Raw genomic sequence first — 24,422 nt, 5'->3', positions numbered from 1 at the left:
GTTTCAGGCCCCTGATATTTCTTTAATATTGTTAAAAGGTCAAAATTATAAAAAAAAATTATTAAGAAATTTACAACTGGACTATAAAAATCAATAAAATTATTATCAGTAACTGGAAATGTGTTGATTTAACAAACGCGTTGATTTTTTTATTTTATTTTTGTATCCTACAAACGTGTTGATTTAATCACAAAGATTATTATTACGTGAAATGTGGAAAGCGCGATAAACCAAAAAGGACTATATTTGAAGTTTATATTCAAATAGAGTAAGTTTATTGCGTATATGGCGATGTTCTCTATTTTAAGAATTCAAATTATTGATTAATGAAGTTTACTTTGGAAGTTGCTTGGATGCAACATTGAAGTAACCGGAATTTTCTATTTAATTTTGCAATTTGGAGTAAATTAGATTTAAAGGAGAGAGAGAGAAGTTTGAAGGAGTTTCTAATTTACGCTTATGATTTTCCTCTTTTAGAATTTTGACAATCTTTCATTTCCTCCTATGAATTTTTAAATTAAATTCGGGCTATACTTTAGGTTGATATCAAATAACTCAATACCACATGACATTTTAAAACATGATTGTTTAATTAATGATAAATTATAAAATTTATTAACTTAAATTAATGACTTTTGTATAATATAACAATATTTTTGTATTAATATAATTCATTTCAATACATATTTAAAAGTCCTTTAATTTCAATTATTCATTTTTAAAATTTTATAATTTAGCTATATATAATATTTAATTATATATTTTATCTATTTCAATTTCAACTGTACCATTAGTGGCTTGAATAAGTAAAGTCTACATTCTAAAAAAGTAAAGTCCACCAAATTAAACTCAGTCCAAGCCGAGTCATGATCACCTCTTATATTAGGCTCCATACATAAATATCAACTTGTACATCTTCATGGTAATTTACTACTTATACTTTTCTAATCCACAGCGACTAGTTCAAAAAACGGATATATTGAATAACAAAAAAACTCCAAGGCTGAGAAAAAAATCAACACGCTGAATCAAAATAAAAATGATATATATATTTTTATTATGATGTCGATTTATCGATTATTCGATTAATTAAATTTTAGTTCAATAAGATTATATAAGATAACAAAATTTTCCCTACTAAATTTTTAATAATTAACACAATCACATACCTATAATTCGAATTTAAAATTAGTGATTAAGCTTAAATAAGCTCATGGCATTGGCATGCCACTTAATCCAAATTCAACGATATTTTATAGAGATCTTTTTGTCAACACGCCGCGCTACCAACTTAGTTTGAATAGACCGAAGCAATAATATAAATAGAGAATATAGTTCAACAGAGCAGAATCATTAATTAATGGCAATCCCAAAGTTTTCTCTTTGTTAGACCAAAGAACTCTACACACATCAATCACCAAAGTTAAAATTCCTAAACCATCTCTTTGTTAGCACTTGAACTCTCTCTCAGGACTAGACATCCTTGACTCACTTATAGGCATGTTTGATCTTCAATTAAGCTTAAGGGCTGTGCCAACATTGTTGGTTCTGTGTTTCTTCCTCATTTTGGGGAATTTCCACAAAGCTGAGGCCAGAGTTAGACATTACAAATGGGAGGTTAAGTATGAGTATAAGTCCCCTGATTGCTTTAAGAAGGTGGTTATCACCATTAATGGCATGACTCCAGGACCTACCATTCAAGCAGAGGAGGGTGATACTGTCATTGTAGAAGTTAACAACAATTTGCTGACAGAAAACCTTGCCATCCATTGGCATGGGATTAGACAGGTATTATAAGTATTAAATAAGATGGATTTTCAAGTACTGCATTGACTTTTTTTTTTTTTTTTTTTTGGGACTTATTGATTAATGACATCTATGGTTTGTATGTGGCAGATTGGAACTCCTTGGTTTGATGGAACAGAAGGGGTAACTCAATGTCCTATACTGCCTGGAGACCCCTTTAAGTATCAGTTTGTTGTTGACAGGGTAAGTGGTTAAAATTGGAGCTGTGACATTAAGCAATATGAATAACTATGTGGATTCCTTTCTAACAATTTAGTATAAGATAATATATGTAATTTATTCATCATCATCGATCATGACATAAAAACTTTTATATCTAATTTGTTTTGCATCTTTAACATCACAGCCTGGTACATATCTTTACCATGCTCACTATGGAATGCAAAGGGCTGCGGGATTATATGGATTAATTCGAGTGGCATCCCGTGACCCTGAGCCCTTTACTTATGACTATGATCGAAGCATTATTCTGAATGATTGGTACCACCAGAGCACATATGAACAAGCTGCTGGATTGTCTTCAATTCCTTTTCAATGGGTTGGGGAACCTCAGGTAAATGAATCTACTGATCAAATTCTACCATGTTTTTTTTTTCTTTTTCTTTCTTTCTTTGTTCTATTGTCTAACTAATGGTTTTACTCTTTCTCAATATTTGGTTCCCCCAGTCACTTTTGATTCATGGAAAAGGAAGATTCAACTGCTCTACATCTCCAACCTTAAGCACTAGTATTTGTAACACATCAAACCCTGAATGCTCTCCCCTTGTACGAACTGTGATCCCAGGAAAAACATACCGCTTCAGAATTGGTAGCTTGACTGCTTTATCAGCACTCAGTTTCCAAATAGAGGTAATATTACATTCTCAGTTGTCAAATTGTGATCATCTTATTCTTTTGCTTACATAATCTTGTACATAAACAACAGTTTCTGACCAATTTCTAATGATGCAGGGTCATAATATGACTGTGGTTGAAGCAGATGGTCATTATGTTGAGCCTTTTGTGGTTCAGAATCTCTTCATATACTCTGGTGAGACATACTCAGTTCTTGTGAAAGCTGATCAAGATCCATCGAGGAACTACTGGATGACCTCAAATGTGGTAAGCAGAAACAGAACCACCCCACCTGGCTTGGCCATTTTCAACTACTACCCCAACCATCCACGGCGGTCACCACCAACGGCTCCACCTACTCCACCTGCTTGGGATGATGTTGAGCCAAGGCTAGCTCAAAGCCTTGCCATCAAGGCTCGCCAAGGTTACATAACAAAACCTCCGACAACCTCGGACAGAGTTATAGTATTCCTCAACACACAGAATAAAATAAATGGTTATTTCCATTGGTCGGTGAACAATGTCTCTTTCTCCCTCCCTCACACCCCTTATCTTGTTGCCCTCAAAGAGAACATAACCGATGCATTCGACCAAACCCCTCCACCTGAAGGCTATGATTCTCTTCATTATGACATTTTCAGTGTGGCCAACAACACAAATGCCACTTCTGGCAATGGCATTTATAGGCTGAAGTTCAACACAACGGTGGATGTTATACTTCAAAATGCCAACACCATGAACAAAAACAACAGCGAGACACATCCATGGCATCTTCATGGGCACGATTTTTGGGTTCTTGGGTATGGAAAGGGGAAGTTTGACATGAAGAATGACACAAAAAATTATAATTTGGAGAACCCAATAAGGAAAAATACGGTGCCATTGCATACATATGGATGGACTGCATTGAGGTTTAGGTCGGATAATCCAGGTGTGTGGGCTTTCCATTGCCATATAGACCCTCACTTGTATATGGGCATGGGAGTTGTTTTTGAAGAAGGAATTGAAAGGGTTGGGAAGCTCCCTCCATCCATCATGGGTTGTGGTAAAAGCAAAGGTTCTTACAGGCCCTAACTTTAACATTCAATTTCAATTTCTTTGTAAAAAAAAAAAATGTTCACGACATTCGAATTTAGCGTTGCATATGTATCAGTTTAATTCAATTCAATTCTGTTTGCTTTAAAGTATTGAAAATTTCAATCATCTGTCCAGAAGAATCATCAAGAAAAGTCTTTTTTTTTTTCTTACTAAAAAAATTGTTACTGTTGTAGAAATTGTTCCTTTGTTAGTGTAGGTTGTAAATTGTAAATCGTAATTGTATTTGTACTCGTTCCTTTTAACACTTTCTTGTTATAAGCGGTAATATTGAGAAATTACTATATTTATTTTTAAAATTCCCTTGCAACCCATTTAATAATAAGCAAATGTTGAAATTAATTTTTTTCTTATATTGGAGAAAACTAAAATTATTCCCTCTATGGCCTCCGCCGGCAATTATCAATTATCACTACCAACTTGCACAGTGCATCATATATAACGTATCTTTGACCGAGAAGCTAATTCGTTGCGATCTTATCTTCAATCTCATTTTTAATATCACTTATTGTAGTTTCTCGCTTAAATATGATCTCCACTAGTCCAGACTCCACACAACTGACACAAAGTTACGTCACAAAGACACGCTTCTCATCTTCAAACATAGTGACATTGACCAAGTGCCACACTTTTCAATATTATTGACCGAAATGTCATTATAGGAGTAAATTTTTTCTAAAGTGTCACATTACCGAAGTCATTGGTTACATTCCGGTCGATAATATTAGAAAGTTTGTCACTTGGTTCAATGTCCCTCAAGCATAATAGTCAACTAATTAAAAAAAATCAGAAAAATGTAATGGATCCACATATGTTGGATTACAGGTGGTTTACAACTTGAATCATCTAATACCCCCAAGGAAAGAAAAAAGAGAGTGAAGGATCGTGTTTGCACTGACTACGGCCTAATTAATAGATAAGATACTAGATAACCAGTTCACATAATCCATATCATATTTTTAACCCGGTACTATTATTTTCACACGTGTAAAAAGGTAAAGAATTTCTCCGGTTAATAGAGTTAAGTTATTTCTGGTGAGTCCAAAATAACATTGTTTTGTGACGGAAATTAAGGTGTTTTGGTAATTCTAATAAATTGCAGGATTATATATTTATATTGTCTTTATCATTATAGTTTTTTTAATCTTATAACTTAATAAATAACGTTGTTTTGAGTTCACTGGAGATAAAGATATCTCCAATGACCGGAGAAACACTTTTCTCATGTAAAATTTAATTATTTTACATTTTACATAATTTTTATTTTTACAAATTTTAAAAAAAAACTCATTATATGTGAAGCCCTGTAAGACTGTAAATTTGCGTTTAAAAAATAGTATTAAAGATAATGTGATCAAAATTGAACAACTCTCCCTGCAGGCAACGGATGAGTGGATGCTATATAATGCATAATTTACCCAAAAAGGGAAAAAATTAATGAAAGGAACTTTTCCAGGAGTGACGCCTCTGGCCAGGCAATTGACAAATTGAAAGAAATTCCCGGCGGAGAAAGAAAAGCAGAGCAATGATAATACATCTATTAGTATTAGTTATTGCAAGGCTAGCGAAAGACGATTTTATCCTTCCATTCATTTGAGCAATACCCCTCGTTAGTCGTAAAATTTAATGGGAATATCTTCAATTCGGCTATTTAATATACTTTAATAATAATACTAGCAAGATATTCTTTAATACATTCTTTATAAAACGTTCTTTTATTATTAGATGAATTTCATCGTCTAATTAAATAAAAAAAGAGTTTAGATTATTTAGTGTTACTCACATCAATTTCACAACAGAATGTTTGGCCAGTTGAGTTTACCAAAGGCATCTAAGGACTAATGACATGATTAAATATCATTCTTGCTAGTAGCAACTTAATTACAAGCCAAGAAGCACTGCAATAAGAGCAAAAGAAAGAACTACTAGAGGGAAAACCTGATAGATAATACCAATAAAGAATCGCTGAATATTCATGATATATAGTCAAGAAAGCAAAGATAATCTGGAAACAAGCCAAGAAATCTGTGAAGTTTGAATCAACAAAGTTTTATTAAGCGATAACAGTATATTGGATTATATGTTGCACGTTCTCAAACTACAGAACACTCAGGTTTCATGCTGAACGCACAAACGGAAAAGAACTAAGCAAAGTAGATGGATAACAGAGGGAACTAACTACGGATGTCAGAAAGATTCACTACATGCAGTAGAGAAAGAAGTACACCATCTTCATCAGGATGGATCACATTCACAGGCCATGGTGGTCTTCGATATCCACCATTGGCTTGACATTAGGCATCGGAGGGACACCACCACAATTTCCACGTCCATCAAGAGCAGAACAGGTCCCTTCTGTCCTCTGACTCTGAGCTACCGAATCTGGTGGTATATTAGCCTCTCCTTCCGATGCTCCTTCACCCCCTAAGATACTGTCATAAGCAGCGGCCACAGGATTAATATGCGGAAATGGCAAGTACACACTGTGCACCATGATCTTGACGTTGCGAATGACGTCCGACACCTTAACCCTCACATAGTTAATCCTCATCGGCGCCAAGGTCACTCCTCCACCGGAGGTTGTGATGAGCAGCGGTTGGCCTCGTTCCAATGTCGGCAGAGCAGTCCCCACCGGAAGCTTCTCCAGATCCGCAATCGACAAGTAATGGTTCGGCACAATATGGAACCTGACATTGCTGATATACGAATGAGAACCGGAGAAGATAGAAAGGTCGTCGACGGCGAACACGGTCATGTTGTTGAGAGTCACGAGCTCAGGGTACTTCACCTTCAAGGCAAGGGCTAGGATGCTGAAGCCGTTGTTACGGAGCCTGAGCATGGCATCTCTGAGCATTAGGCGCATTATAGCTGGCTGCACCGAAGCGGCGGGAGTGTGGAGATGGTGACTGGAACGTTGATCTGGATGGTACGGGAAGGAGAGCGAGGTCATCCTCTCCACGTCACAAGAAAACGGAGATAGCGGAGTGACGAAACCTTGAAGGCCATGAACCACAACCATGCCGTTGTTGAAGAGATCAGGTTGCGTGATCTCCACGCCTCCGATGAAGACCTTCGCAGCTGCGGCGGTGGTGTTCGGATGGACCGAATCGGAGGTGATGGTGATGCAACGGCCAGGACTCAAGGTCTCGATCTTGGTGCCAAAAGCAAGTCTCCGCAGATAATCGATGGTGAAGAGACCTGGAACAATGTGCTCGCGGAGGAGGTTGGGGACGGAGCAAGAGAAGCAGGTACGGAGGGAGGAGTCGGAGGGAGCAAAGATAGTGGAAGGACCGGTCCAGGCAGAGGAAGTGGTGGATGCAGTATCGGAGAGCGACGGAGCCGCCGTCGCCAGCTCGTGGAAACCGAGATGAGACAAGATCGGAGGGAGGAGTGCGGTGTGAGAGAAGAACGAGTGTTCTTGGAGATCTTGTGGAGTTGGAGTTGGAGGTGGAGTTAAGGGCGTTGAAGGTGGAGTTAAGGGCGTTGAAGGAGTGAAGGGAGCTTCGAGTCCTTCAGTGGCGGTAACCTTGGGGCCGCCGAGCATGGCGGCAACGGAGACGGCGAACAGCAGTGCGAATCGCAACGAGAATGAAGAGGAGTTGTCCATGGCTGAGAGAGAGAGAGAGAGAAGAAGTGAGTGAATGCCAACGGAAAATGAAGCAAGTAAGGAGGTGCAAAGATATTTATAATATATAAACTTGCGCGCGCGGGAGTGAGGGAGGGAACGGTTATGAGAAGGTGGTTAGAGGAATCTTGGAAGCGTGCTTGTCAGTTACATGGTTGTTAGAGGTTAGAACGTTCTTGAATCTTTTTGATTTGGATTCAGTTATGGGGTTAGCGTTATTCATCACTCCAATTCCAATATTACCCTTATGAAGAAATTTTAGACTAATAGAAATATTTTAGATTTTTTTTTAAGTCTATTAATAAAAATCTATCGTTGGCTGTGGGTGGACCCGGGTCCGGGTTTGATATCCTCTTGAGAGCCATACGAAGACTCTGTATACAGATAGGTGGAGCTGAGAAAAGAAGATGGCACGTTCACTCTCACTCTCACTCTCACTCTCCTACGGTGTAGGCGTTGTTCCTTCTTGTCTTTGGAAACCGAAGGGCATGAGTTGCAAAGCGCCTAATAAGGTATCGTGTTCAGCACATGCACATAGTGATAAGAATCCATTTGTTGGAATTGGTATTGGGGTTGTTGCGGCTTCGGTGATGGGTTTAACGCCGTTGGATGCGGATGCCACGAGAATCGAATACTACGCTACTGTGGGAGAGCCTTTGTGTGAGCTGAACTATGCTAAGTCTGGCCTCGGTTACTGCGATATTGTTGAGGGCGTCGGTGACGAAGCTCCTCTCGGTGAGCTTATCAATGTCAGTTACTCTGTTTTTTATATCCAAACATTTTAGATTCCTTTACTGTTCCTGTGTGTGAATGAATGTTATATACGTTACAGGTTCACTATACTGCAAGATTCGCTGATGGGACAGTCTTTGATAGCAGCTATAAACGTGCTAGACCTCTCACCATGCGCATTGGCGCTGGCAAGGTCAACAAGTTTTCTTCACTATTAAGATATTTATATATATATTTTACACAAAAATCATTTTGTAACGTACTTTTGTTAAGTTGGCACGCACTTATAAGAGTATATGAAGTCCAGGTAATCAAGGGCCTGGATCAGGGGATTTTAGGAGGTGAAGGAGTGCCACCGATGCGGATAGGTATGGAATTTAATTGAAGAGTTTGAGTTTTTTTTGGTATATGTCACTTGCCTGTCCCTTTCAGAACTTTATAACCTACCATATTTATGTAGGTGGGAAACGCAAATTGAGGATTCCTCCACTGTTAGCATATGGCCCTGAACCTGCGGGGTGCTTCTCAGGTTATGTTCCATCGTTAATTGCTGTAGTATCTGATTTAGTCATTGTTAAGGGAGGAGGAAATTAGAGGCATGCAGTGAAATTCATGTGTGCTGAGCTAGAATTAATATAGGTAAAAAATAATAATTACAAAGATACTAGACATTAAATATACAGGATAATGACTAATGACGATATAGGTGAAAAATACGTGAAGAATAATTATTACAAAGAATACTATAAATTCCGGATTTGGTTAGCTTTTACAATGAATCTAGACATTACTAATACAATGATATGAGATACTATTTACTTTACTAACAGTCATAAACATGGAAAAACCCATTTTTACCAGATCTGCAACACATGAAAAGTAGTAGAGTGGAGAGAAGGGAGAAATCATTATTCATTGGTTAATTACTTACGCATTTAGTCACATGTAATCCCTCTAGTATATCCTCTCCTCATACTGTCCGAGTGTCCGACATTTCTTTTCTTTCTTTTTTTTAAGAAAATTAAGACCGTGGATTTGATTTTCTAAAATCCAGGTCTACTTGTTTCAGGAAAAGATTTTTATTGTTTTTATCACAGGTGACATGCAATTTCTTGTTAATTAGTTCGGTTTTGGAAAAAGCTACAGCAGATATTGAGTTGTATGATTTATTATCAGAAGATGCAGCAAGTCATTAAATTTGTTAGATTTTGACATGTTTGTCTCTGATTCAATAGGTGACTGCAACATACCCGGCAATGCTACTCTTTTATATGATATTAATTTTATTGGTATTTATTCGGGCAACCGAAAGTGAAGCAAGTCAAAACTGATCAGATACATATCTGCATATGAACCACACATGAATCAAGTGAGTTTCCTGATCTCCTGAAAATATTATATCCTTAAGAGTATATAGGTGAAAACATGAAATGGTAGAGATTGTTGTGTCCAGCTCACTTTCTGCATGCTTGGCACCTAAACTTGCTGGTTTTCTTTCCACATCATCAAAATAGTAAGCATCAGCTTCCAATCTTGGCCATTTAACCAGGAAGCTTTTATGCATTTGTAGGTGTATGCAGCGCCTGCATGATAAAACATTGATCACCTGCTTCAATGGTTTGACAAGTTTGGTATTAATTACATCTAATAAGCAATGTTAAAATTTTCTGACACAAACGATCGTAGTTAAAGCATAATCTGCTTAAATATTTTGACTCTTGTCTGAAAACATAGGGTACAATACCATGTTGTTTAGCGACTGAGTGATTTTTAAGATTAATATGAGGTTTTGTTGGTTGTCTAATCGATCTTGTAGCAAGTAATGACAAGTAGAAGTAGACCAGCATATTTGCAAGTTAATATATCTTCCTATAGTATAAGGAAAAAAAACCTTTAAAACTATAAATGCTAATGGTGACACTGATGCTGTATTTTCTTCTCTGGTCTGTATTATCTATAATAGGTATAATTCTGATCTCTAATAGTTTAGAGCAATTAAATAGGCTAGAGAATGTGGATCAACTTGTTTGGCAGAATCTCCTTCCTGATTCCAGCTACTCAAGTTACTGTTCCTGGTTAGTGCAGTTGGACATGGTTGACCTGGGTACCCCTTTTGAGAGAAATGAGCAGCCTTTCCAGGCAATATATATTAGACAAGTCAGGTGTATCTCTTGCGCATGACATGCAATCCAGCCTTTGTATCTTTGGTGTAAATGTAATTTTCAATACTGCTCTCTGAATGATAAATTCATTAATTCTTTATATGATAAATTTTATCCTTCCTACTTGATATGCTTTACCCTTTTGATCTTCTTGCCTGAAATGGGCATGGCTCTGTTTGCTAGGAACAATGAAATGCAAAGGGAGCATCATAATTTCGGTTGATTAGCAAGTTGAGTGGCAAAAAATGTTCAAAGATGATTACTATGTTGACTTGATTAACCATTATTTTGGTTTAATTCATCTAAAATTAGAAATATGTTCCTAAAGATATCCTACATTTTAGTTTTCTCAAATGCAAATTTTGCTTCTATGTCCATTTCAACACTTGGGGAAGGTAGAAAAATAAGATTTAATGGAGTGAGATATAGATTGGCGTATGTTATCCAAGCGCATTTCAAGTAATTGTAGTAAAACCCTACCGGTTGACCCTTTAGCTTTTCCGGCTATACGAACGTATTTAAGCAATTGTCGTTCTGTAAGACCATAATGAAAACGTAATTTTTGTTTTTCTTCTAAACGAATACGATATTGAGATTTTTTACCGGAGCGCGATTGGTTTCTAAGTTCGCTTCCCACTGTAGGTCTTTTACTAGTTAGTCCTGGTAGAGCCCCCAGACGACGTATTTTTTTGAAACGAGGTCCTCTGTAACGTGACATAAAGACTCCTTTAAAAACGAAAATATTATAAATTAAAACTAAACTAAATGACAAATAAAAAAGAATTAGATGAATTAGATCAATATACGAACCTTATTCTATTGTATATAGAAAATAAAAAAAGTAGGTTCTGTAGGATCGCTCAAATACAAAATCAACAAATAAAACAACTATTCAAGAATGTCGTGAGGACTTGTGGAGAAAGAGAACAAACTTCTGTGAAATATTTTACTAAACTTTGTTGCTTCTCAATTCTATATTTCTCAAACAATATACTTGACTATTTATAGGCTATAGTTTGCCTTTCTAAAACTGCAACACTAAATAGCCATAAACCACAATTAAAACCAAACTTAATAACAAAACATAACGACTGACTCCTAACCTTTCAAAACTCCTAAACTTAATGCTAACCCTCATGACTCATAAACTCCATAACCGACAAATTCAATCACATTAAAATAACATTTAACGTTTACTTAACAAAACTCCCCTGTAAACTTAAATACTTCTTTCTTTCTTCGTGTTGCTTCTGTTTTTCTTCAACTTTCTGATCGCGCCTGTTTTCTTCAATCTTGATCACTAAGAAGAAACATCTAACACCTTCCAACTTATTTAACTAAAAAAAAATATCTCCCCAGCAATTATTTTTCTGAACATATTTTATTTTATCTGGTGGCTTCTTTAATTTGATATTTTCAGTTTCCTTAGCAGGACTTTCCTTGTTTCCATTCGCTGCATCTTCTTCACCTGCAAGTTTCTCGTCACCCAAATTCTTCTCAGTTTCATTCGTCACTTCATCAGTTGCTTTCACAATTTTATTTCCTCGTCCAATCCCAATTTCTGCATCATTGGTATTGTCAACAAAACCTCTTTTTCTCTTCAAGACCACATCCTTTTCTTCAAATGCACCTTCCATTTTTTCGCCAGTTGCTTTCACAATTTTATTTCCTCGTCCAATCCCAATTTCTGCATCATTGGTATTGTCAACAAAACCTCTTTTTCTCTTCAAGACCACATCCTTTTCTTCAAATGCACCTTCCATTTTTTCGCCGTTCTCGGCTCCTCCATTGCCGTCTTCCTCGCACCTCCTCAATGGCATCTCGGACCAGCGACCTATGCCGGTCGCCGAAGTCAACCTCATCACGCCGGGGTCGAGCTCTTCTCCAAAAGATGAACTCGGTGATTTAGCCAGGATCTCCCCCATCCCAGTTATCAACAAGGAACTCGGATTCGCAGTCTCTTCCATGTTGGTCTCCATCAAGCACCTCGGCTTCTCAATCTCCTTTTCGATTTTCGACTCTGTCTCCAGACACTCAGGTTCCACGAAGTCTTCTACCTCGACAATGGACTCGTCGTTCTCGTCCTTCTCTGCTTCGATCTCGGCTCCTTCGTTCTCCTCCTCTTCTATCTCGGCTCCTTCGGTCGCAGTCATCTCCATCGTCTTCTTCTCCGAGTCGTCTCTTACGCGTTCTGACACGTCAATCTCCTCTGCGGATGCGTTTCCGTTGGCAACCTCGGATTCCGCCATCTCGGTCTCTTCTTCATCCGCATCATTCTCCTCATCTTCATCATCATCATTGAAGATTTCATCTTCTTCATTAATCAGATCAAAACGTCCAGGCAAGTATTTTGTTACGAAGGCCATTAGAAAATCCTTCCACATATTATTAAAGTCGCGGCAGTTCCATGTACGGAACCATTTGATTGCTCTTCCTCTGAGTCTTCTCATGGCCACCTGCCATTTGTCCTCCGTCCAGGTTTTTTCTTTCCGAAAATGTTCCTTCAAACAAAGAAGCCAATATAATGCTTCATCCTTATCTCCATAGAAGAGTGGCACCTCTAACTCGCTCTTTTTCCCCATAGCTCTGATACCAATTTGTTAGGAGAAGAGTAAAACAAAGGAGTTTTTACTAAGGCAGAAGTCCTTCATCTTCATTCCCTCCAACTCGGCACGAAGGGTTTGAAGCCGGACTTGTTTAGCCCGGTTAGCTCCTCTATAGACATTTGCCAAGATGTCCCAGGCTGCCTTTGAGGTCTCACAATTTGCTATCTTCTCGAACCCGGATTCGTCTACAGCTCGGAAGAGCATGAATAACGCCAGCTTGTCTTTTGCACGCATCTCTTTCAACGCTTTAGTTTGAGCCGCTGAATAGCCTCCAGTATCCTGTGGTTCTACAAAACCTGCTTGAACATTCTCCCAAGCGTCCTGGGATCCGAGAAGAGCCTTCATCTGGATGCTCCAATTCTCGTAGTTCTCCTTCGTCAACTTTGGTAGTGCCATATCACTCCCCCTTTCCATAGCTCTGATACCAATTTGTAGGATCGCTCAAATACAAAATCAACAAATAAAACAACTATTCAAGAATGTCGTGAGGACTTGTGGAGAAAGAGAACAAACTTCTGTGAAATATTTTACTAAACTTCGTTGCTTCTCAATTCTATATTTCTCAAACAATATACTAGACTATTTATAGGCTATAGTTTGCCTTTCTAAAACTGCAACACTAAATAGCCATAAACCACAATTAAAACCAAACTTAATAACAAAACATAACGACTGACTCTTAACCTTTCAAAACTCCTAAACTTAATGCTAACCCTCATGACTCATAAACTCCATAACCGACAAATTCAATCACATTAAAGTAACATTTAACGTTTACTTAACAGGTTCTTTTATTGGTTTGTTCTACAGAGATCGAAAAAGATCGAATTCCCCCAATTTCTTAAATAAAGAAAAGGCACATTATCAATTAGGTAAAAAAAAAAACAAATAGGGAAAAGCCGGCTATCGGAATCGAACCGATGACCATCGTATTACAAATGCGATGCTCTAACCTCTGACGGTATGTCTTAGGACGGAATGGAGAAAAGCTATTAAAATGGTGGAGGTTTGACCCATTGTTATCCATATGTTCGAGATGGTCCTTTTTTAATCCTTTCTCGCTTCATCTCCCCCCTCTTCTTATTTTTTCCTTCTTTTCCTTTGTCTCTTTTCCCCTTCCCCATCTTCTTCTTTCTCTTTTTTTTTTATATATTATTATTATTATTTGTTTATTTCTTTTTATTTTACCCCTTCGTACCTTTCATTTGGGTTAAACTATCACGGATCCCAATTAATTTGGAATAATGTTGTTGTTGATGTGGAAGTTGTCTGGTTCAACACTTCAACTTGTTAGGCAAAATATCCCAGGTAAACTAGCTATGAGTGCGGCTTGATATTAGCGTTTCACTAGGTCATAAATACGAGCGAGCTAAACTTACTTTTTTAAATGATAATAATTCATTGTGCATAGAATCTGATATAATTCATCTATGTTTAGACCAGGAGCTCAAATTTCAAACCTAAAATTTATATGTCATTTATATGGTACTCCAATTTGGAGATGCCGAATAAATATGTTGCACAACCCCAGTCTTCTAGTTCTAGTGTTAATAATGAGAATCATCATCTGCGTAATTCTGTTGAATCCTCTATACTGGCCCGAGTTACATGTGCCTTTACACTTTGTTAGGATCTTGTAAAGGGAGAGGGAAAACAGAAAAAGGCAAAGCAGAAAAAGTAAAGCTGATTCCTGGCTCACGTTGATTGAGAGAAAAGGATATGCCTTACTTGAACATTATTGTTCCTGTTAGCTCCAGCTTCTTCTGGGAACCAAGTATATTTGGAATTGAATTTCAATTACGTATGTTTTTTCAACACTAGCCCCAGTACATCCGCTTGAAATTTCTTTTTTTGGTGAAAGGAGGGGCCAAATGCTCCAGAACTAGGCGGCAAGCAAAGCCAGATACTAATGGGAAATGATAAAAGCCTGTAATTGCGAGCAATTTTGAGTCTTTAAAGTTAATTGCTGCTTCCTTTTTGTGACCTTCATTCGTAATATTGCTTGCTGCTGCTTTTTTTGTTTTTCACTCTCTTCTAATGATCCAAATTTGCCACTTCTCTCTTCAACTCTAAGCGCACACAGAAAAATAAAAAAACTTGAATTACAAGCAGACATGCTTGTTCTATTTACCATATCAACCCTGCCTTCCTCATTCATTTGCAATTCACAATGATTGTTTTACACCCAATCCAGGTTCGTTTCTTGGAAAAAGAAGGCCATAATAACAAAAACAATTTTATATCTCAAGGTCAAGGCCCACCCTAACTACATACTGCAAAACTACAAGCAAGAACAGTGCACAGTTCTGGAACACTAGAATTAGGAAAACATTGATCACAGCAACGTTCTCTTCTGATCCTTTTTTATGTAAAGAAAAGTCTACACTCCAGGAAAACAAAAACTTGGAAATTGACCAGAAAGAAGGAAAGAACAAATTACATTAAAATTTGAAAATTTACAGTGCTGTGGGGGGAAAAAGAATACATATTTTGTCTACATGATAGAGCAGGCATTTGGGTTTTCATCACTGAACATGTTCATGTAAGGGTCTTCATATCTTGTCACGGTTCCAACGGTAGGAGTAATATCCACTTTCCTCACATAACCAGGAGGAGCCTTCTTGTCATAAGCGGGAGCAGCATATGGTTGAGCCACCAAGTTGTAGGGTACATAAGGCCAAATCTCAGCCTTCTTCCCTGTTGACTTGGCCTTCTTGAGCACCTTGTTTGGTTCAACATACCCAGTTACTGTCACCTTCTGCTGTTTACGGTTAATTTCCACCGATTTCACTCCTACAATCACCATTTCATTTCATCAGCTTCATGTTGAATGCTACTGACAAATAGATACTAGATGATAACAAAGAATGTAACTCACCACTTAGTGAAGAGAGGGTTTTCTTGACCTTAAGCTCACAGCCATCACAGTCCATCCTCACCTTTAGCTCTACGGTCTGTAACTGCTTTCTCTTCTTCTTGTGGTAGTGGCCACTGCCCATTAGATCAGACAAGTACTCCAGAGTGCCTCCAACTCCCATTTCTGTATTTTCAGAAGTAAAATGGTTTATAAACAAAAAGTGAAAAAGACTTGCCCGTGGATATATATGATATGAATACAGGATCACAATTGATAGCTTAACTTCTTGAGTATGTCACAAAAAAAAAAGGGGGGTGTTTGATGAGAGTTGAGCAAGGGATAATATATATAGCATATATAGGTTGATCATGATTGGAATGTATAAAGATGGTTTTATATTGAAAACGTGGGAACCCAGCTCTCTAGCAAAAAAGAAGTTGCAAGGAACTTTCTTTCTGTAAAATGGATTCCTTCCTTACCTTGAAATAATCAATAAATAATGCTGCTCTGTTGTTCTATGAAGAACTTCTTTACTTGGTTTGAGATGTTTTGCACAGGCCTACTTACAGAGAGGCGTTTAATCAGATTCAAACAGAGGAAAAGTTGCGGCCCCTACCTACACCAGTAAACAAAAGCCTTTTTGGTACCCCCTGATGTTTCCTTTGAGATGGTATACCTTATTTATAAAATGGGTTCTTTGTAACATAAAAAGGGCTTTTGGGGTTTGAACTCAAAATATGTAGAGAGACAGACAATTATTACACAGTTGAATGATTAGGTACATATAAATTTAAATATATTACATGTCTATGTCAACCTTGGTTTGCATGCAAAAGTTTGAGATTCGTTAAATTTTAAACAATTTGAACAAAAAATATGATCATCAGAATGCTACATATATAAATGTGTGCGTTTGTTTTAATATTTTATCTTTGATACAATAAATTAATGTAGTAAAATATTCACAAAGAAAGCTCCAAATCAAAGATAATAAAACTTTCGGTTCACCAGTGCTTGGATTCAAATTGGAGAGCAATGGTCAACCAATGAAAGTGAAAGAAATTCCAAGTCCCATGTATGAATGAACGCAGAATGTGTATGAGGTCAAATCAGGTCACGCTGATTGAAATGCTTCCGTTGTGCAAAGAGCGTACAAATCTGTAAAAGTAAAACTGGGGCCTTCCATTGCCGCGCCCTTGCAAACTATCATACTACATAGCTTTTTTATTTTCTTTCCACTACAAAATCACTCCAAATAAGCTAATGAAGTGTGTGATTGAGGAAGTGTTTGAAAACTTGATTTTGGATTGTCTTGATTTTATAAAATTAATTTTGATAAAAAAATGATTGATATGTTTTTGGTTATGATTTTAGTTCCCAAACAGAGGTTGATAATTAAGCAGTGAGTTGAATAAACCACGTGTATCCTTCGTGAGATACAATTATGTTCGAGTCAGGAATATTCACATCATGATAGAAGTAACTTTCACAGAGATAATGTTTTGTATTCACAAAAACTTAAATTCAAGACTTTACTGGAATCAAATATGTACGATTTGAACCAATTTTCTTTGGTAGGGTGAAAGTGACTTTAGGTTATAGGTGTGCATCCTAAATATTGCCACACCAAAACACCGTAGGACATGGCCTTAGCCCTTAGGGTTAGGGAGAAAGTATAAACCTGAGATGCACTTGTTTCTTAATGTGTGACCATACGCAGTCGTTACAAATACTTTATTTTACAAATTTGTTTATGTAACACATTCAGTTAAATGACAAAAGCCACGAACGTGTTTCGTTGGGAACATTCACACATTACAGCTGTTATAGAGTTGGTGCGTATAATGATGAATTCCAAAATGAGTATTTATTTTATTTCAATCGAATAATCTAAGAGAAGACTATGATGGTGGTTTTGGAAGCTTCTTTGATCCCCTACCCATAGCAAAAAATTGTTTTTGATCAAGTCTGAATAATAAAAATTATAACATTTGTAACTTAAATGAGTTTTGTAATTTTTATTAGTTAGTTTATAATTTTTAATACTGAATTGACAACATTTGTAATTTTGGCACTCTATGTTAATTACAATTAATTTATTTAGTTTTATTAAAAATTGGAAGAGTGTAAAAAATTAGAGTGGAATACTCTTAATCATATAATTAAAGTGAACGGATCTAATGAAGTAAGAGGGCAAAATGCATTCTACCCTAAATTTAAGGTTTTATTTATCAATTGTTATATTGTAAATAATGCGTTAAACTGAACTCTAAAACAAACTTAAATGAACCAAGGGGGAAATTAGCATGTACGCCATTACCTACTTAACTTTTGTTTTTTGTTTTGGCTTACTGTTACCTACTTAACTAGTTTTATACTTCTATTTAATATATAGAACTTTACTATTGCCCTTTTATTTATTCATCCATGATGCTGGACACATAGCAATGTCCAATGCCTGTCTCTAAAACCATCCAGTTGATAGTATACATGGATAACAAATGGATATATAGGACATAATAAATGTGTGCACGTCCTTTTCTCTGTTTGGTTTTGTCCTCTTACAGCTATTATGGCCTCCATAGATTTGAATGCATGTGATAACAAAGCCCCACTCTTTTCACCAACCCCATGACCATGAGTATGCCTTTCCACTCAATTAGCACGCCCATGCATATTACTATAGTGCTAGACTCTTGCATGGCCGTTTGGTGCCACTAGTCTATTATATGATCGATCATCATCGGTCCATCTACCTAAAACAACCAATTCTTCAAAAGTGCAGATGCACTATTGAAATTGTTGTCTCCACCTAAAAGATTATCAATATAGATAGTGGATGCATATAGACAAAGCCATCAATATAATCTCTTTAGAGTTTAAAGTTAATACTACTGCAATGCATGTTAGTAGGTAATGGGAAGCCCTAATTTATCGGGCTCGATATCATATCTTAATCTAAAATTTTAAGTGTTAAATTTATGGGTACTTATATTTATATGGTTTTTGTAACATTCCAAGCGCTGACGAGGACGAGGAGTGATCGCCGGTGCAAAGAGGCACGGATAAGAAGCGGCTCCTGATAGGCTTCCAGCGGGGGGTTACATGCATGAATGAATCGAATCGACACCCGAAAGAGAGGGATTCCAAAGACTGTGCAGGTGTGAGACTGCATAGTTTGGGATAACTTATAAAAATTAATTGGTACTACTTATACTAACAAGATGCATCTACTTTTCGGTAGCCCGGAACGGAAGAACTCCATAGTTAAGCGTGTTTGACTTGGGGCAATTCTGGGATGGGTGACCTCTTGGGAAGTTTTCTCAAGAAGTGTGCGAGTGAGAAAAAAGCACACTGAAAAGTCTCGTGTTAGTATGTGGGGATAGTCATTGATTCTTGAAGCGACCAGGCGTTACAGTTTTTATTGAGTTTATTTTAACTAATATAAAACTTCACTACTCACACTTAAATTCCCAACAATGCAATCTAATTAAAGGAATTGTTAATTCTAGTTTTGTTTTAAAAAAATTGGGACATAATTGATAAATAGATGAGTAGATGTCAACCTTGTTTCTCTTTTTTCAAATACTTATGTCTGACTAGTCGAACTTCAATCAAGAGTGTATGACTAGTCAGACTTATTGTAGTTTGTAAGAAAAAATATTTGTCAATATAATCTTCCCCTATATGGGGAATGATTCGTTTACATTTTTCTTTACAAATTTTTTCAAATTACACTATGTACTCTCGGATGTGCATAGTGTAACCGAGTGTACTTTTGGGAGTACATAGTGTAGTTTGTAAGAGTTTATAAATAAAAATTTTGTAACATGTTCTTTTTTTTAGTACACAGGGCAGGTTCTGTTTACATCAGAGTAAGACTAACAAGTCTTACACCATATCTTAACCGTTGATGGATGAAAATCATCGGTTGGTATTTGTAGTGTAATTAATAATTAATTAATATTAATTAATTCGTACAACTTCTTAAATTATAACCGTTGGATACACGTGAATCAACAGTTAAGATGTGGTGTAAGAGTTATTAATCTTACATCGGTGTAAAATGACTCTGATCCTCTATATATATATATATATATATATATATATATATATATATAGAGAGAGAGAGAGAAAATATTCTTACACCGGTGTAAGAGTTAGAAGTCTTACACTCAATCTTGACCATTGATCCACTTGTATCCAATGGCTCACGTTACTAAAAAATTTGAGCGTTAGATATAAATGGAGTCAACGGATAAGATTGAGAGTGTAACTTACACTGGTGCAAAATTTAAATTTGACACCTCATCTGAGAGTCGTTAGATAAAAAAAGATCAATGGTGTCACATGCTTACAAATCAAAGTCGTTGATCTCTTTTTATCTAACGGCTCTCAGATGAGATGTCAAAGGATCATATATCATATATATATATAGGGATATGATCCTTTGACACCGCTGTCAAACTTTAAAATTTGACACCAAATCTTAACTATTGATTTTCGCCAATCAACAGTTATCATTTATTGGGAATCAAACTTATTAATTAATTATTAACTTCCAATAAATGATAACCGTTGATTGGCAGAAATTAACGGTTAGGATTTGATGTCAAATTTCAAAGTTTGACACTGGTGTCAAATGATCCTACCACACACACACACACACACACACACACACACATATATATATATATATATATATATATGCGGTAGATCCTTTGACACCTCATCTAATAGTCGTTAGATCAAAAAAGATCAACGACTCTCATTTGTAAGCATGTGACACCATTGATCTTTTTTGATCTAACGACTATTAGATGAGATGTCAAATTTCAAATTTGACACTAGTTTCAAAGGATCCTACCCCTCACCCCTCTCTCTCTCTCTCTCTCTCTCTATATATATATATATATATATATATATAAAACTGCCAACAATTATGTGTGTTGCAAGTTGTAACTACAACTAACAACATGAAGCCTTCCGGATAAGAGTGAATGATCTATGGAAAACGATAGTTACCTGCTCAGTAAAAAGATATTGCATGGTTGTATAAATAATAAATGATTTCTGATCTTATTCATGAAGAAGTTAAAGGCTATAATTTTCATATGCTTGGTAATGGTCTTCCGTATGACAAACAAAAAAATAAATAACAATTTATCATTTATTATTTTGATAGTCATAATCAAAGTCACTATATTTTCTAATATATGAAGAATGAAGAGAGTATTACCATTACCCCTTTTCTGTTTCTCTTTTATTACGAACCCTGGTTCCCTTCTTTCTTTCTTTCTTTCTTTCTTTTTCTGCCTTTTTCTTTTTAGGGATAGAGAGTGGGGCACAGGGGCGATCATGGTTTCGGTGCACCATGATAAAGAAGCTGCTAGATTGATATACCTCTGTTTTCAACAACAACAACAAAAAAATTCCCATCTTGTTTGAATTAGCCTTGGAACTTTGATTCGTCTTATACTTTCTCAAAAAGCTAACATAACAGCAGCTTTCATCTCTGATATATTTATTGAGGGACCCAAATGAAGCAATTTAAATCATTTAACCAACCTGAATGAGCCTTTTCAATTAGAACAATACTACACAGAAAGCTCTCACTTTTGAAAAAAAAAAAAAAAAAAGTATGGTGCAAAGAGAAAGGTAAACAAAAAATAAAAAAAATGTAACAAAGGTATAGTAGGTGAGAACTGAGAAGAGAAACATGCATCACAATACCAAGATTAAGATATGTATGTAAGCTTTTAGTGCCGTTAGTATAAAGCAATAGCTATTAGAAGTGGACTCTGTCACCTGTTAGAACTATGACACACGCTAAAGCATTCCATCAAGTATATATGTGAAGTGAAATCACATACAGATGTCAATTTTGACGTCCTTCGTGGGTAGCTTTTAGTTGGGAACATGAACTGTTCAAATTATATAACCTCAAGGAGTCACAAATACAATAATAACAACAAAAGCATTTTTTTCATTAACTAGAGTGATTACATGTATCTTTGTAAAGACTAGAGAGTTGGAAAAGACTTTGGTGGCAGCGATTTACTCATATTTTATGTGATCTCTTGCTTCGAAAAAATTAATATTTGACTGGAGGATATTTCGAGCAGCCAAAAAAACGAAAGACCAAAGACCATTTAGATGGAGAAAATCCTCAATGTACTCTTTTTTATTAAATAGAAAGAAAAAAAAAAATACCCATATTTTTTTTTTTATATTTTTCTTTAGATCCTAAAAAATTTCCCTACTTAATAAAAGGGAGCACCGACTTTGATATTCCCATTTGATTGAAATTTTTATCGTTTAGATGTGTTCTTAGTGGGCACTATTGATTTTCTCCTTGAATGCGTAAACCATTAGGACATAGGTTCCATTCATCTAATCAGCATCTTGCAAGATAATGCAACCTATTATAAACTCACACAATGGTTGAACCCTTTTGTTAATAAGAACCAAGAATCCAAACCCATTGTCACTCTTTAGTCTCTTCTCACTTCATAGCACTTTAGGAAAACGATGTTTGCACATCATTTTTTCCCCTCTTTTGTTTACATTACACTCGTTTACATTACACTTGGAGTTTGCCTTTCTGACGCTCGAAGGTTTTTGAAAATGATCACACCATTTTTTCCTTACTTTTTTTACACTACAGTTAATATATTCAAAGGTTAATAATTGTTTGTTACGTGTTATTTTTTTTTTTTTAGAAATATTTTAATCGGTTTATTGCTTCGCAACTAATTCGATTTGGGGCGGGTCAATTTTAAATTCCTCCCAAAGATGGTACTGGGGAGATTCGAACACATGTTCTCATTCTCACCTGCTTATCTCTCATGCGCCAACTGAACTACCACCATTTAGTTATGTGTTATTCTTCTAAACATGTTGTGATACACACAATAACTGAGTTAAACAAAAAAAAATTGAGATTGTAAAGACAAATTATACATTCAAAAATAAATCAAAGTCCTATATTAAATTCCCCCTAGCAAAAGCCTTAAAAAGTATTAAATAAGTCGATAATGTTTGATGAGGTTAAATGGTAGGTTAATAATTCTAATAAGTGATAAGGGGTCAAATAGAGGAGAGCTGATTATCAAATGATGATGGAGTTAAATTTTTATATTAAAAACATATCTTAAGGAAAGTAATCTAATTAAGTAAGTGTATCCCTAACTAATAAACAAGGGATAGATATATCCAAAAAAAAAAATGTTATATCCAAAAAAAAATAAACAAGGAATAGGATATTGTGACAACTAAATAATGTTACTATCAATGTTATTACCACATCTTAACCGTTGATTTCTGCCAATCAACGGTTATCATTTTTCAAATCAAACTCATTAATTAATTATTAATTCGTAATAAATAATAACCGTTGATTGGCGGAAATCAATGGTTAAAATGTGGTAATAATATTATTTGGTTGTCACAATATCATATCTCATAAATTATATATAATTTAATTTCCATATAATAAAATTAATTTCTAAATCAATTTTTATTTTAAATACATGAGTGGACAATAGCGGGGAAGATTGTTCACGGGAGAAATATAATGGATAAATCACATTCAACTGAATAATAATAACTTATAAATATTATAATTTAATACTTTTAATTGAACTATGTATATATTAATTTTTATTTACAAATACTTTAAGAAAATTTTGACATCTCACCCTTAAATTGATTTCATCCTTTCTGTCTTCTTTTGGAGGTCAGAAAGAGAAAGACCTTAGCAAATAGCAACAGCTTCTTTCGCTGAAGAGGGAAGATTACAAATTTACAAGTCAACATCACATATCTGACATGCATGTGTAACCTGGGGTCCACTCACTCTCAAGTTGGTTCAATGCCTTCTTATTTTCTTTTTCTTTTTTATCTCGTGAACCAATTGTCCAAATCACCCTGGGTTTGATATGAGTTTGATATAACATATTATGGATAATAGTTTGTCACGTAACATGACACTATTTGTGTCATGTTACGGACACAAAAATACTGTAGACTCTATTGTATAGTAAAAAAAAAAAAAAAAGTTGAAATGGGTCTCATTCTATATTAAGTGTGTAGAAAAATGGAGATTTTTCATGTAACATAACACTTGTATTTCCCAACATATTATTCGGTCTGGTATGAATTTTTATAGCACTGATGTAAACTTATGCTCGTACGCAATGTTGAACAGGATTAGGTTAGGGTATAACGCAATGCAATATTTGTGGATTCGTCATCGTTCTTCATGACATAGCCTCGCAATCGGGCTTTTCTTGCAAGGACCATTTGCCCTCGACTACGCATAATGCACTTGTCAATTTGTCATATTTCATGCTTTTGCCATAAAACTACCACAGTATGAATTACGCCAACTCTCCTATAGTCCTCCAATACGATACGTGATCATTTGATACATTTAGGTAATTGACTAGACAATCAACAAAGCATGAACTTCTTTTCTCTGATAATATTAGGAGTTTATATTTCTTATACAACATAATAAAAGAATTTTTGCAGCACACACATACTTAATGACTCCACTGAAAAAAAAAAAGTAAATAAAAAAATTAAAAATATTAACATACAAAACGTGTAAATATAGCATGAGAAGAATCTTCTTATATTGCATAAGAAATATTAACCCCTATTAGTTATGACATAAAATGAGAAAATCTTATAATCTATAC

The 24,422-nt window shown here is 35.7% G+C and overlaps 4 protein-coding genes across 9 annotated transcripts; 2 read left to right on the top strand and 2 right to left on the bottom strand.

Annotated features, from left to right (window-relative positions):
* The first annotated feature begins 1,500 nt into the window (after positions 1 to 1,500).
* Positions 1,501 to 3,714, top strand: LOC133291290 (L-ascorbate oxidase). Its single transcript, XM_061489532.1, has 5 exons — positions 1,501 to 1,788; positions 1,897 to 1,989; positions 2,153 to 2,359; positions 2,473 to 2,655; positions 2,758 to 3,714. Exons 1-5 carry the CDS (start codon positions 1,501 to 1,503, stop codon positions 3,712 to 3,714), a joined length of 1,728 nt encoding a protein of 575 aa, XP_061345516.1.
* Positions 3,715 to 5,986: 2,272 nt separating this feature from the next.
* Positions 5,987 to 7,430, bottom strand: LOC133291111 (fasciclin-like arabinogalactan protein 21). Its single transcript, XM_061489310.1, has one exon. It carries the CDS (start codon positions 7,340 to 7,342, stop codon positions 5,987 to 5,989), a length of 1,356 nt encoding a protein of 451 aa, XP_061345294.1. The 5' UTR covers positions 7,343 to 7,430.
* A 300-nt stretch (positions 7,431 to 7,730) lies between these two features.
* LOC133291122 (photosynthetic NDH subunit of lumenal location 4, chloroplastic) lies at positions 7,731 to 16,426 on the top strand. Of its 6 annotated transcripts, none has more exons than XM_061489348.1 (6): positions 7,731 to 8,109; positions 8,193 to 8,285; positions 8,400 to 8,460; positions 8,553 to 8,621; positions 9,328 to 9,461; positions 16,275 to 16,426. In XM_061489348.1, exons 1-5 carry the CDS (start codon positions 7,768 to 7,770, stop codon positions 9,405 to 9,407), a joined length of 645 nt encoding a protein of 214 aa, XP_061345332.1. In that variant the 5' UTR covers positions 7,731 to 7,767; the 3' UTR covers positions 9,408 to 9,461; positions 16,275 to 16,426. The 6 variants fall into 6 exon arrangements, with proteins under 6 accessions (XP_061345332.1, XP_061345341.1, XP_061345319.1 ...); XM_061489357.1 differs by lacking the exon at positions 16,275 to 16,426 and adding an exon at positions 10,438 to 10,516; XM_061489335.1 differs by lacking the exon at positions 16,275 to 16,426 and adding an exon at positions 10,178 to 10,372.
* On the bottom strand, positions 15,355 to 16,328 carry LOC133291155 (heavy metal-associated isoprenylated plant protein 23). The gene is made up of 3 exons (XM_061489364.1): positions 16,197 to 16,328; positions 15,739 to 15,900; positions 15,355 to 15,653 (listed from the first exon to the last, which is right to left on the bottom strand). Exons 2-3 carry the CDS (start codon positions 15,896 to 15,898, stop codon positions 15,355 to 15,357), a joined length of 459 nt encoding a protein of 152 aa, XP_061345348.1. The 5' UTR covers positions 15,899 to 15,900; positions 16,197 to 16,328.
* Positions 16,427 to 24,422: the final 7,996 nt, after the last annotated feature.

This window comes from Gastrolobium bilobum, unplaced genomic scaffold (genome assembly GCF_033153095.1).
Source record: "Gastrolobium bilobum isolate Gb01-03AN ecotype WA unplaced genomic scaffold, APGP_CSIRO_Gbil_v1 utg4377, whole genome shotgun sequence".
Classification (NCBI taxonomy): Eukaryota; Viridiplantae; Streptophyta; class Magnoliopsida; order Fabales; family Fabaceae; genus Gastrolobium; species Gastrolobium bilobum.
The sequence above is the reverse complement of the archived record's forward strand: the minus strand, read 5'-3'. Positions and strand labels throughout refer to the sequence as shown.